This window comes from Mchenga conophoros, linkage group LG15 (assembly GCF_057382185.1).
Source record: "Mchenga conophoros isolate Kocher_MC1m ecotype Shallow Benthic linkage group LG15, M_conophoros_male_GT1.1, whole genome shotgun sequence".
Taxonomy (NCBI): domain Eukaryota; kingdom Metazoa; phylum Chordata; class Actinopteri; order Cichliformes; family Cichlidae; genus Mchenga; species Mchenga conophoros.
In genome coordinates, this window is record NC_140540.1 from 12,127,660 (window position 1) to 12,142,346 (window position 14,687).

Here is a 14,687-nt window from a genome sequence, read left to right on the forward strand (position 1 = left end):
GTTTAATCAGTTAGACTAAAATGGAACTTTTAATGTCTCTCTCTAACTAAGCTGGATCTTTGTGTTCTCGCATATAATGGGAAACATCTTAACACTGAGCAATTACGCTTAAATGTATAATGGGGTAACTGAGTTAGCACTGGTTCAAATCTTCTGGTCAGCTGGGGCTTTTCTGTGTGATGCTTACATGTTGACAAAGACATGTATGTTAGGTCAATTGGTGGCTCTGAATTAAAGATAAATGTGAGCTATTTAAAGTGTATGAAATAAAAGTGCTGCATGCATGTGTGGTTAAGCATGGCTTGTATTTTTAAATAGTTTTTAAGTGCTCATTAAGAGTAGAAAAACAACTGTTACATGTAAATTTTGCAGCTTTATCTACAACTGCATTAGGTTTGTCACTCAGAAAAAGTATTGCTTTACATTACTTGGCTGCTCCAAGGAGAAAGTCATTTGTTGCGCTACTTTTTACATTACCTATGCACAAATTGGTAATATGGCCTAAGATGCATAATTACCAGCAAGCGGTCCCACACCACATATCACTGTGCTAATGAGGGGCACTTCACAGTGATGCTACTGTCCTAAGTCCAAATGCTCATCAGTGCAGTTGTTACCTGTTGGACATCAGGTTGTGGCTTCTTGTCCAGGCTTGGCATACATTCAGCTTAAATCTGCCTGTGCAGATCCTTGGTTCAAGTTGTCATGTTAGCATCAGTTGTTTCTGGCCTGTCCCTGCTAATAAACTGAAAATAGCTGATGTGCAGGAAAAAAGGAAAATTTGATTGATTCATTTATTTATTTTTACATTTATAACAGAAATGGGCGACTGGTTCAGGGGGTTGGGAAGCTCATCTTGTAACCGGAAGGTTACCGGTTTGATCCCCTGCTCTGTCTGTCTTGGTCGTTGTGTCCTTGGGCAAGACACTTCACCTACCGGCTACTGGTGTTGGCCAGAGGGGCCGATGGGGCGATATGGCAGCCTCGCTTCTGTCAGTCTGCCCCAGGGCAGCTGTGGCTACAACTGTAGCTGCCTCCACCAGTGTGTGAATGTGAGAGTGAATGAATAGTGGCATTGTAAAACGCTTTGAGGGTCTCGAAAAGCGCTATATAAATGCAATCTATTATTATTATTATTATTATTACTATTAAAAGTGCTAAGTGTATGTAATACAGGTAATGGCATAAGTAACATTATTCTTTGCTAAGCAGCATTATTGCGATTACTGAATCTCCGATAGTGTTGTTGCAGAGAAAAACGTAATTACAGGAACATGTTACTAAACCCTACACCGATCTCCAAATGCTTATGCAGTCAAGTGGTTTTTATAGCAGCGGCGGTGTAAAGCACGCAATCTTAATCTGGCCAAATGTGAACAACACCGCAGCAGAGATGCCTTATATTTCAAACTGGTGCAAAGGGGCTGCTTCAGAACACCAGTCTGATTGTCTGCGGTCGGATGTACTCGCAGTCAAAAAGCAATATCATGACTATCACACAAATCTAATTATCATAAAAAATGTCTGACAAACATCTCATGCTCTGCAATGTAAGTGTCTTATTGAGCCGTTCCTGAGGAATGTCACATGCAGTCTTGAAATAGAAGGTAATTTCCTTTCTTATATAATGAATACAAAACTGGCTTCATATTAAATTAATGTAAAGTGTCAGACCATCAGTCACAAGATTATAAACGTGGGTACGGTAGCTGTGGAATTAGTTACAGCAGTGATAGCTGGGTTCGTTTAAAGTTGCCTGTGAGACAGCCGGCCAGGTGTTGCTTTGACCGACGTGGTATTTTACTCTGTCGGCTTCGGGGTCACTCATCATAAACAAACTCTGGAGATTAAAAACAGGTTCAGCACCCAGTGTGACTTTGTTTCATGTGTTCACGGGACTTATTCTTGCTTAACTTTTTTCCTAAACTTGTTTTTTTTTAATGGACACACTTTCCTTTTTTCATGAAAGGGAATGTTCTTTCATTCTACAAAACCAACACAGGAATAATGTCTCCTAAAATGATTTCCTGGCTGAGCGCAGTGAATTTCTAACCGCATTATCAGAAAGTAGCCTTAAGTGCTGAGTGAGGAAACCTTCATTAGCTAATCCATTTTAAGATAAACACATGTTATGGGGTAGTATTTATAAACGTGTAAAGATGAATTTTTACAGTGTGTCAGGCTAACGCTGTAAAAACATACATTTTCCTTGTGGCTCAGGTATCAGATCAATTAATCACAGTTTATGGGCTCTTACAGTCACGTACTGTAGTCCTGTTGGGGTTTTTTTTTGTGTTTTCTTTAAAGAAAAGTGCTTTTTAATCTAATCTAACATGAAATTAATCAGAAATGTGAATAATGTTTTTCTGTGGCATATTGTTTCACATAAGGCAACTGCACCATGTCAAAAGGTGAATGTTTCATGGTCAGAGTTATAGATTATATAACAAGGTTTGCCCAAAAAAAAATGTTTCTTTTTGTCTTTTTTTTTCCAGTTGTTGATACAAATGACCGTTTTTTGAGGAAGATCACCGTCGGACAGGCAAGCTCTGAGAAAGGACAGATCAGAGAGGTATGGCATTATAGTGGAATAAAAGTGGAAAAGCATTCCATTTACCTAACAAACAATTTTGGGAAGTTGGAAAATTAAAGTGATTTAGCTTTAGTCTTTGTTAAATTGGTACAGTGTGTTATCACAACCTGCCTGACGAGGCTGTAATGGACGTGTTTATTAAGACTTTTGACGTCTACAAGAATGTGAGCCAACTTTTTTCAAGGGTTTTTATTGTAATGCCTATACTGTTTTCCTTACCTCCAGCTTATTCCCTCCATACAACAATACTAAAATAGACTAACAAATAAAAGCTCTACTAAAATTAAACTGAGCTGAGCAAATCCACTCTCAAAACAAAATGAGACCAAATTAAAACAAGAGTAACAATGTAAAATATGTTGAATATACTAAAGTATAATAACTGTGGTATGAATCACTCAGGCTGTGAAAATTATGATTCTTTAAAATAACAAACAAACCATGTTGCATACTTTTCACCCTGGATTTGTGTAATTTGTTCATTTAAACAGAAAACTTCACATGAACTTACTTTATAATGAAGAACAATGGTGCAGCAGTTTATTTACATTGTAAAGATGTAGCTGGTGGGGCGTCGTCAAAGGAGCTTGCAAAGAAAAGCGTCTGGATTTCTTTAAGTTACTTGAAGACGTTTCACCTCTCATCCGAGAAGCTTCTTCAGTTCTAAGGTCAAATGGTGGAGAGTCCCAGATTTAAACCTAGTGGGAGTAACCCCCCACAGAGGGACAAAAGGACCCCCTGATGATCCTCTAATTGCCTGAGCCAAGGTGTGAAACTGGGTGTGGGTCCCAATCAGCCAGAGTTTTGGGTGAGTTCATTGTGAAACCTGGCCCCACCTTATCATGCGAATTCCTGAGATCAGATGGCCCAGGATGTGAGTGGGCGTTAAGGCGTCTGGGAAGGGATCTCAAAACTGGATTATAGATGGCAGAGAGTTGGTGTCGTAAACCCCCGCCTCTGTTCAAAGATGGTCGCTCACAGTGGACATAGATGGCTTCTTTCACTCCTCTTTCAAACCATCTGTCCTCTCTGTCCAAAATGTGAACATTGGCATCCTCGAAAGAGTGTCCTTTTTTTTTTTTGAGATCCCTTCCCAGACGCCTTAACGCCCACTCACATCCTGGGCCATCTGATCTCAGGAATTCGCATGATAAGGTGGGGCCAGGTTTCACAATGAACTCACCCGAAACTCTGGCTGATTGGGACCCACACCCAGTTTCACACCTTGGCTCAGGCGATTAGAGGATCATCAGGGGGTCCTTTTGTCCCTCTGTGGGGGGTTACTCCCACTAGGTTTATATCTGGGACTCTCCACCATTTGACCTTAGAACTGAAGAAGCTTCTCGGATGAGAGGTGAAACGTCTTCAAGTAACTTAAAGAAGTCCAGACGCTTTTCTTTGCAAGCTCCTTTGACTACGATGACCTGGATGACTGAGAACCTTCACAGACCTGGTGGAGCGTCATATTACTATTAACATGGCCTGGCCTCGGATATCTCTGTTTTATTTTTTGCTTTTTAATATAGTAAAACCATGACTAAAATCTTTCTCATGCATGTCCACTCTGATACACTCCCCTCTGCACATGCTCCTCTGTTCATGATACAGCCCAGATGTAATCAGCCCCCTCCACCACCACCATACATCTGTAGTAATGGCAGCTAAATGAAATTCTCTAAATAAACATTTCACGTCAGTGGGAAGCTAGCAGGCCTAAGTGAAAGCAAATGTTTAGAGAATGAGAAAAATGACCCACCCATCCATCCACACTCACACACGTACACACCTAGAATAGTCTCTAAGCTAGTTCACCATATGGTTATATTTATGATCATTGGTAAATCCATTCTGTTTCCACTGCCCTGCACTTTCTCCAGTGCTGGTTATACTATAGCCCCTCGGGTTATTATCAGTGGGAGTAGGAATAGAATTCTTTTATTCCTTGAGGGATTATTGTGGGTTTTATGCTTTTTTTTTCCTAACCTTACTTACTCATGTTTTCTTGTTCTCTCCATCCTTTTTTGTTAAACATAAATCATGACAGAAACTCGTATCAAAACAAGTTAAACATGTTTATAGGTTTTTTTTAAGTTTTCTTCATCAAATTAGCTGATCCGAAACTAGGCCATGTTCATAGGACTTTATTCTCTTTCTCATGTGATAAGCCTGGTGACTGCCGTTTTGAAGAAAGTTGCCAGTTTTCTTCCCACGCTGTGCAAAACATTTTATTCACTTAAAGCTTTTATTCTTGAGTCTGAGAAAGATAAATTAGATTGTAAAGGCTTAAGCTTACTATTTTGCAATCTAGCTCCAAACAAACTCATCCATTAAACTTTACTGCAGGTAAAACATTTGTTTTCAGCTCTCCGCTAGCAAGTGTATAAAAGAACTGCTGAAACTACAGTCCTGGTTTATGTCGCAAGTGATTTTTCTTTTCTCACACCCCAGACTGGGTTTGACATTGCAGTGGCCAGTGAGATCATGGCCATCCTGGCCTTGGCTGACAGCCTCGGGGACATGAAGAACAGGCTGGCACGCATGGTGGTGGGGACCAGCCGCTCTGGACAGCCTATCACAGCAGAGGACCTCGTATGTATTTAGTGTTGTAATCTCATTTGTAAGTGTGGAAGTATTATTGCTGTCTAACTCAGAGAATTTTAGACCAAAAATATGGATTTTTAAAAAATTTGTTCTGAAAAAAGTTGTTTTTGTGCTTAAGACTGTAAAGAAGAGTTATAGAAAGATAATGGTTTTAGTCCTTATCAAGCTATCTTTGATTTATTTAAGTGATACGAAACATCTTCAAATCTTAATTTGAGAAATTAACTGTATATAGTGGAAGAAAAACACTTGTAGTGTAGAAAGTGGAAGTTTTTTTTCACTCTGGAGCATTCAGCTGTGAGTTAGTACAATGCTCCAATCTTCCCAGGAGTGAATGTCCCAGCTAATTCACCATGAAGTCCGACCGTGTAATGGTCAGAGAACACAAGCAGAAAATCCGAGTGTTAATCTCAGACTTCACAGGCCTCGGTTAACATGTTAAATGTTAAAGGTCGTGAAATTAGTTACAAAAAAGGACTGAACAGGTGTGGCTCTTTTGGAATTGTTGCCAAGAGAAAGCCTGTATTCTCAGAATCAACTTTCTGAGATTTCCTTACTTGGATGATTGAGCTTGCATCAACCAACCAAACCAACACAGCATATCAGCACAAAAACATCATACCAAGTGGCAAGCACGGTAATAGAGGGAGGATTTGGGCAACCGTGAACTCTTCTGTATACCAAAGTATTCTAGAGTCAAATGTGAGGCCATTTATCCAACAGTTAAAGCTTGGTCAAAGCTGGGTCATGCGACATGTCAATGATCCCAAGCACAGGAAAACTTTAAGTTTTAGCGACCCATATTAGATTCTTCAGGCTCTGGTTTCCCACACATGACTGTGATGTTTCAGAGCTGTAGAGGAGGAACCTCCATAAAGTTGCATTAGCATTTCTGATATGCCTCTGATATGCCAGGATGTGAAAACACAACCACACATCAATGCCTGCCCAGTGGAAATATGGTGTGTGTGTGTGTGTGTGTGTGCGTGTGTGTGTGTGTGTGTGTGTGTGTGTCCACGTTGCTGACAGAGCATTTTGTGCAAAGCAAGATTTACTTGCATGCAGGACGGAAACTTGCAAATGGACTGTAAAAACATTTATCATCCAAAGTGGACAGCTGTTTGACTATACTTTACATTATCAGTTGTTTGTATTAACGAGCTCAAAGTTTTGTCTGAATCTTGATAACCTGCTCGGTTTTCCAGCCAGCACCCTTATTTTTCTCTCTTCCTCTCCGTCAGGGTGTGAGTGGGGCTCTGGCGGTGTTAATGAAAGATGCTATCAAGCCCACGCTGATGCAGACCCTTGAGGTGAGACCTGTGCACAGCCCCTCTTAAATAGTCGTTATCCCGCTCAGCTGAGCAGCTTCTGATGAATATCTTATGGAATAAATGGGTTTGCTCCGCTGCTGCCGGAGAAAGCGTTCCGCTGAGATCCTTAAAGAAAGGATGATGGATTGGCTTTTTTCCTCCCAGGGCTCTTTATCTTAATGGCAGTTTAGCTCGGTGGACAGGTGAAGCTCTCGGCCAGGAGATCCGCCTGATCCAGTTTCATGCAGCTGTGCTAGGGAAACACTTTAATTTGGTTGTGATGATGATAACAAAACTCTGCTTCTCACAACATCTGGCTTTTATTAGGCGTTTGAGATTTTACCTTAAGAAGAATTAGACATGTGATACCACAAGGATATTTCTTCCATGTGGACAGAAAGCACATACGCACCAACATATTTGTGACACTACGCCCAAATCTAGTCCTTGCAGCCAACATGATTAGTCAAACTCTATGGGAAGCTGGGGCACTTTTAAAATTGAATACACCCAACATGAAGGATGCATATTTTTGGTTTTCCCAAGTTTATTTGTGCATTTTTAGAAGTTGTGATTAAAGTCCAAAGCAAGGATTCAGTTTTGGATGATGACATCACAGAGAATAAAAGAGTAAAACTTTAATGTCTCTGCTTTTTTTTTTTTTTTTAATCCAGTAAACACTGATGATTATCTCTAGTGTACTCCTGTTTTTGATATTATTATTATTTATATATATTTCTCTTTTTTTCCTATGAGCAAGCACTTGGTGACAGTGGGAAGGGAAAAACTCCCTTTTACCAGGAAGAATCCCCAGGCAAAACCAGGCTCAGGAATGGGCACCCATCTGCTGCAAATGGGTGGTGTTGAGGGAATGCACAGAGAGACTCTCTGCTGGACAGGCTTCCATTAAACCCAATCCTAATATATGTTTGTTAAACAGGATTGTATACAAGTGGAACATTGGCTTTTATGCATTTTTAATAAGTTCTCACCAACGTTTGGACAAACATATTCATTAGGCTTGTTCTATAAAGGTGTTGTGTTATAGCATCACAGTAGAATGTGTCATCTTTAATGTTCACATTCCCGAATGTAAGAGGTGCGATCAAAACGTTCTGGTCAGATGCTATTTTGAGCACCTTTTGATTTTTTTTAAGGTGTTTGATTGGATATCGGTTTTTTTTTGTTTGTTTGTTTGTTTTTAAATAATGGGATGATTGCTTTTGACTTTTTGATCACACTTGATTCAGTTTTCTTGTGCACAGACTTAAAACACTGAGTTAAAGGCCAAAGATTTACCACACAAGCTGAGGGTACTTTTCTGCCCATTTGGTTTAAGTAATTAAAGTTTGCAGTGAACACAATGTTAGCAGTCATGCTTGTGATAGCGACTTTTTGTTTCTCGTTTTGACGTGATGGCTGTTTCTCGTTTGTTTGTTCCTTGTTGGTTTTTGAGCAGAAAGCTTGATTATATGGCTGCTGGGTGGAGAAAATAAACATCGACTGTCCCGGATTCTGTGTTTTCAAGGGTGCGGTGAGGGTTGTGTTGTACGAAGCAGAGATTTGGTTACTTTTTGTTTTTGGGAGGAAGCGTTGCGGTCCTGTTGTGTGAAACTGTTTCCTGTGTGGGTTTCCTGCAATTCTGGTCAGGGAACTGGTATCGGGACCAAGCGGGCCTCAGAGCTCCATGAGAATTTTCCGCCGAGCTTGACCGCCTTTGCCCTTTGTGCCCTTTTGGCTCGTCACGGCTGTGAATGCAGATGCACTCCTGACAATAGAGCTGGCATACGAACGCTGGCGCTGAGCTTGCATTTCTGTGTCGTTTTTAGATGGGACACAATTTGGATCACAAGAAGAAAGGGGATAGTTTTTTCTCCCTGTGTACGTGTCTGTTAAGCAGACTTCAGTTGTTGTGTGAGTTTTCCAAACATCCTGTCTATGTGGAGGTTCACAGAATGCATCTTTCCTGGGGGAGAGGAAGTAGACTATAGTATAGAGGGCAAGGGTTGTGTGGAAATGCGGAGCAGTTTGAGTCGTTGTGCTGTGTCAGAATACATTTTGGATACTTTGTCACTTTAGCCCTGCTCTGCAGTTGACATATAAAATTGGCCAAGTGATGCGCGATACCCGGAAATATTAACATGATCTCCGGTTTCCTGTTTTTATTCGTCTCCCTTTCCGAATGTTCCTAATCCTTGCGTTCAACAGATGGAAAGGTGACACAATGGATTTTCATTGATTTCCACTTTCATTCCATTGTTGTTTCCTCCTGGACAGATGTGGAAAGAGTGAAAATTTTGCACTGGGTCAAGTTAAACCTCAAAGTTTGCAAACACAGATGGAAATCCGTGTAATGTTTGACGTCCATGTCCTTCCACTAAAACACAGAAATGGATGTGATGTTTTTGACTAGGTAATGGTACTAAATTGCAATTTCTCTTCATCTCACGGTCTGCGTTTTGTCTTCTTCCCCCTTACTTTTCATTCTTAACTATGCATACACTTTTTTTTTCTTTTTTCTTTCATTCAGTAAATGCTGCTAGTGGCAGCTTCGCTCCTGACCTTGTTAAAGAAATGATTTACTCCTCTGAGGGGAGGCTGTTTATGCTGGGTGAGGGAGAGGTATGCAAACAAAAGCCTTGAAAATCAGACTAGGCCTTCCCATCCTTCCCTTTTCCTCTCTCTCTTAAGGAATTCATATTCAGTGTAACAATGGGTCAGCTGCCTTCCCTAGTTTTCTTTCTAAGTAATGACCTTCTTTTAAGAGCCTGTCTAGAGTGCGGCAGAAGGATTTTGATCTCGATGAGTGGGCCTTTCCTTGGCAGCCGTAGTCTTTCATGCCTTTCTTGCAAGCAGGCTGCACTCCACAAAACGGATCTGAATTATTCCGAGAGGATACATCTGCTGCTTGTAAAGTACACCAGCTGTGCGTCTGTGCATTTGAAGTAACTTTAACTGGGAGGCAGCAAAATAAAAAGTCATTAGTTATTCCTTTACTTTATTTAATAAGTGATTTAGTCCAAGAAATGTTGAAAAATAGTGGAAACATGACAGTAACAATTCTTTACACTTAAAAAAAAAAAAGCCAATGATATTCAGTTACACCTAGAAGAATATGTGTCAGTGTTAACTCTTTAAGGTCCACGCCAAGAAAAAATTTGTTTGCTTTTCTTATTGACTTGGGTGAGTAATCACCACAATCAATACTTTTTTTTTTTCAATAGACCCTGGAGTTTTTAAAATATTGATCTCTACCAAATGGTTGAGATGTCACTCAATGGTAAAAGTATGAAATGTCATGTAATTCAAGTACAGTAGATAATACAGTTGAAAAAAATCAAATAAAGGCCCAAATTATAATGAACCTAATAACAAAAACTATCCAGGGCATTGGATAGAGTTTATTTCTAGTAGCATGCCAGTGACCATTGTTGGTTTTCATTCTATCAAAGGAAAGTATATCAAACAACAAAATACATATTTTTTTAATCTGCAAATGTGAAAAATGTGCAACAGCACAAAATACTCACATTCAGGCCACTTCTGATTGAATGCTACTGTGGAAAATCATTTTTGTTTGTAAAAAAAAAAATAAAAACAGTGCAAATCGAGCACATCTGCTTATGGTTTTGGTCTTTGGGGTCTTATGGTGTAGCATTTACTCTGTGGTGGTGGAGAGCTGAATCATGGTTGTCCAACTCTAGATGCAGCTTGTTAACTTGGTTCAGACACAGCCAGGCAGAAACCTTTTGAGAGCCATCGGTTTCTGGTCCAGTAGGGCACAGTCCCTCTTGTAGACCAGGTATTCAAGTCAAGGATGCATCCGAACAGTGGAATATGCCATCTCCTTAAAGATGAATTGATCATCGGAATCTTAGGTATTTAAATGACATCAGCCAATCTTACCTATAGCAAACCTGTGCAGGGTGACTTAATAGAGCAACGGAAAGGAGTGATTTTTGTTGTATTTCTTACTGACTCAGTGTTTCCTTTGTGTCTTTGTAGGGCTAATCGCTGCGAATGTGAACTTTGCACAGCTGCACTGCCAGATTTGAGGCCTTTAAGTGCTCCTTTAGTTCGTGTGGGTGTGTTTCTAGCCTTTCCAAAGCAGTCCAAATCAACAGGCAACACAAGCCTGGCTCATATTCAGGCTGGCAAGCCAGTGAAGGGCCTCTTAACTTCTGCCCACTGTTTAGACAAACCCCGCATCAGCATGTCATCATTTATCCTGGCAGCCGGGGTTAAAAGATGTTGAATTTTCTATGAAAGAAGTGGTTAGTTAGTATTTAAACTTGGTTGCCATGGGTTGCAAAGTTTTCTCAACTCCTCCCATATGTTTGTGCACCCCTCTTAATTGTTGTAGGGTACGCCGGTGTTTGTCCACGCTGGGCCCTTCGCCAACATCGCCCATGGCAACTCCTCGGTGCTGGCAGACAAGCTGGCTTTGAAGTTGGTCGGACAGGACGGCTTTGTGGGTAAGAGCATGCGGCCCATGCATACAGATCTCTCACACACACACACACACACACACACACACACACACACACACACACACACACACACACACACAACCACAAAACCTTTGGGGATGACAGACAAGAAGATCTCAGCTGTCGGATCTAGGAGTCCCAGATGTGTTTGAACTGAAGGCTTAAGCTTCGTTAGTAGAACAAACAAATTTATAACTTATAATTTATTCCAGCCATGAACTTCAGCGTGATCCCCTGCCGCTGAAGGCTTTAGCATGAACTCATTATCAGCCTGGTTCTGGATCTGTTCTGCCTGCCTCTGGTGGACTAGCATTCTGCTCTGGTGCTGTTCCTCCATAACTTTCTAAGAAGCTAGTCGAAAGAAAAAATATCAGCGCAGAGGAAGGAAGCAAGTTGATAATCTTAAGAGCCCTTGGAATGCTTTAGAGTAAACCACACTAATCCCTTCAACGTCAAAGCACACTGCAGCATTTCCATTTTTATCGGCCTATCTGTCCCGCTGCTCTCTCCCTGTCTTCATTTACTTTGGCTGCAGGAATATGTCTGGAATGCATGTGTGTGTCTGTGGTTTTTGCCAGGTGCATTTGGCGTACACGCAGATCTCCTTAAGGCGTACGTTCATGTTTAGGCGACAGATACTTTAGCCATCAAAGCTATAACAGGTATAAAAGGAAAAAAAAAGGTTGACTGCTTGGGCAAAACCAGCGTTTGTCCAAGCTATCATCTGTGAGTCGGACAAATGTGAGGGCAGAGAGCTGGATTTCACAACACTGAGCATAAAAGCAGGGAGACTTGTATTTGTTTTAAGCCTCCACCTCTCTCCATCTCACTTAGTTACCATCTGTATGTCTTGTTCCCTGTCTCCCTTCCCTTTCCGCATATTCGCTACCTGACTCTCAGGTATGCCGGGAACCCCCCACCTGGCAGCTGGGACGCGTGTGCCCTCCTCTCGTTCGTCCCATCTACAAACAAACAGGAACACTGAAAAAACAAGAACATTTTTACAGATGTAATGTGGTACAGCAAGTCATTTCTTTGTGCAATCTTGTGCAGTGAAGCCCAGCAGGAGAGTAAACCCGTTTTCAGATGATCAGATAGGTGGTAAAACTGTGATGATGTTGATAATTGTCTGTGAAGGTTCTCAGTCATCCAGGTCATCGTAGTCAAAGGAGCTTGCAAAGAAAAGCATCTGGACTTCTTTAAGTTACTTGAAGACGTTTCACCTCTCATCCGAGAAGCTTCTTCAGTTCTAAGGTCAAATGGTGGGGAGTCCCAGATATAAACCTAGTGGGAGTGACCCCCCAACAGAGGGACAAAAGGACCCCCTGATGATCCTCTAATTGCCTGAGCCAAGGTGTGAAACTGGGTGTGGGTCCCAATCAGCCAGAGTTTTGGGTGAGTTCATTGTGAAACCTGGCCCCACCTTATCATGCGAATTCCTGAGATCAGATGGCCCAGGATGTGAGTGGGCGTTAAGGCGTCTGGGAAGGGATCTCAAAACTGGATTATAGATGGCAGAGAGTTGGTGTCGTAAACCCCCGCCTCTGTTCAAAGATGGTCGCTCACAGTGGACATAGATGGCTTCTTTCAGTCCTGATGTTGATAATTCCATATTTCTCAGAAAATTGTTTAAATAACACGGTATGGTAGGTCAAAGATGAAAACAGAAGGAATATAGGATTTGGCATCATCCTGATGTCTTATTCTTTTTCACCTTGAAACTCCAAACCTATTGAAAAAAAGACATCTGCGAGCCAACACATGAAGTTTTCCTTCATTGTGTCACCGCACATCATCCTGATGCTGTAAATGCAGACTAAGGTGTGTAAAAGCAATATACACTCACTGTATTAAAGGTAGAATTCCCTACCCTTGTAGGAAATCACATTGCCTTGTATAAAAGAGTTTTGTCAGAAATAGAGGAGCCAACTACTTGTTAGTATTTGTGTTACTGTAGTGGTTTAACAAGAGAGATAGACAGTACACATATTTTGAAATGTTTGCAGGAGCCTGTTAAATATTTAGGCTCTGAAAAATTATTATTACTATTATTGCTATTATGACTAATGACCAAAACTGCAAAAAATTAGGCTAAAGTTTTTTTAAAGGACAATTAGAGTGAAGAAACTACGTCTGGCACTCATGTACAGTAAACACGCCCAAGTTTCGTTAATTGCTGGGACCCTCTTTGGTGAGTGAAAGTTGTTGTTGTGCCATGAACTCTTTGTGAACTCCGGGGGGGTCCGGCACTAATGCTCACTTTAAACCCCCTTTTTCATCATTCTTAATATTATTGTGGTGTTTTTCAAGTCACTCTGGAATCTGGACTTAACATGAAGAAATGCTGCTTTTGCGGGGAGGGGCGGCTGTCGGGAGATGAATTCCACATGACAGATGTGTGCGTCTCTTGTACCATTAACCGTCTGGAGTCCTGAACGCAGATAACCCCGCGACACTTATTTATTATAAGGTTTTAAAGATCACATTAGAAAACGTGAAAAAAAAGTTTTGCAGTCATGTTGGAGTTTTTTTTTTTATCACCTACATAGACAAACAGTTGCTTGAAAATTATGTTTGAACAATTATGTGAATTCAATTTAAAAGAAAACTGTTACATTATAGAATTTGATTCTAAATTGGCTCTAGGACAGCGGTCCCGAACCTTTTGGTTTATGTATGCTGGTTTATCTCCGACAATATTTTCACGGACCGGCGTTTAAGGTGTTGCGGAAAAATACAACAAAATAAAACCAGTACCAAAAAAAGGAAGATTTATTCGTAACACACGGGAAAAGGCCCAGGCAAACAGAGTTAACGATAAAAACCGATTTTAAAAACCCTGAAAAGCATAAATTTCACACCTGAGCCTCAACTCTCGCAACCAGTCCGTGGCCCGGGGGTTGGGGACCGCTGCTCTAGGAGGTAATGTGAGCATGAATGGTGGTCACCCAGCAAATAGACCACTGGCCAATAGTCCAGGGTGTACACCACCTTTTGAGCAAATGCAGATGGATGAGAGATAAATCACATTTCTTTATGATCGCTTGAACATTTAGTTAGAAATGTTATAGGATTAGCTGATTTAGCTTTTCTCAGTTTGTTTGTTCATTACACAAAAATTAAAGAAGTTAAATTAAAGAGCCTTAAGGCAAATAATGACAGGCATGTGTTCTGACATTTGATTAAAGTAGTAGTACTTTTTACTTTTAAGTCTCTTATTGTGGAAAACTAACAGCACATAGATGGTCGTGCAGCCTGCTCTGCCTTGTTTGTGTTTTTATTGGCAGCTGTGCTGATACCAATGCTTTGACATCTAGTTCCACCATCCCGATCTTTCTCTCTCTCCTTCCCTCTGACTCTGCTCACAACATCATCGACCTCTTCCTTCCCTCTCGGTCTCTGGGCAGTTCAGGGTTGTCATGCAGAACAGGAAGCTTGCCAGTGTTTCCTTAGGACATCCTCCGGGTTCACTTTCCCGCTTGATGCAATGCCATCGAGGGGAAACTGTCTTTTCTGTTTTCTTTCTTTCACCTCTCAATATGCTGCGTTGTGTCGTGTGAGTACTCTTGTGCTCGCTTTTTGTCATAAAGTTTCTGGAAATCCACAAATACTGTACCTAAGAATCAGATTTTTGTTGGCAAGCTGTTTTTGTATTCAGAGCCAAAGCTCTAGTGTGGTGCTAATGAGAAACAT

At 41.0% G+C, this 14,687-nt stretch overlaps 1 protein-coding gene across 2 annotated transcripts in view; it reads left to right on the forward strand.

The window, feature by feature from the left end:
• mthfd1l (methylenetetrahydrofolate dehydrogenase (NADP+ dependent) 1 like) overlaps positions 1–14,687 on the forward strand; it is a 47,349-nt gene that overhangs the window by 9,734 nt on the left and 22,928 nt on the right. For both annotated transcript variants that reach the window (XR_014888514.1, XM_085246512.1), the window contains exons 17-20: positions 2,496–2,572; positions 5,042–5,182; positions 6,436–6,504; positions 10,868–10,979. Coding sequence is in view for 1 of the 2 variants with exons in the window: in XM_085246512.1 (XP_085102638.1) it covers positions 2,496–2,572; positions 5,042–5,182; positions 6,436–6,504; positions 10,868–10,979 (399 nt within the window). In the remaining variant the exon portion in view is untranslated. The remainder of the gene's footprint in view (positions 1–2,495; positions 2,573–5,041; positions 5,183–6,435; positions 6,505–10,867; positions 10,980–14,687) is intronic.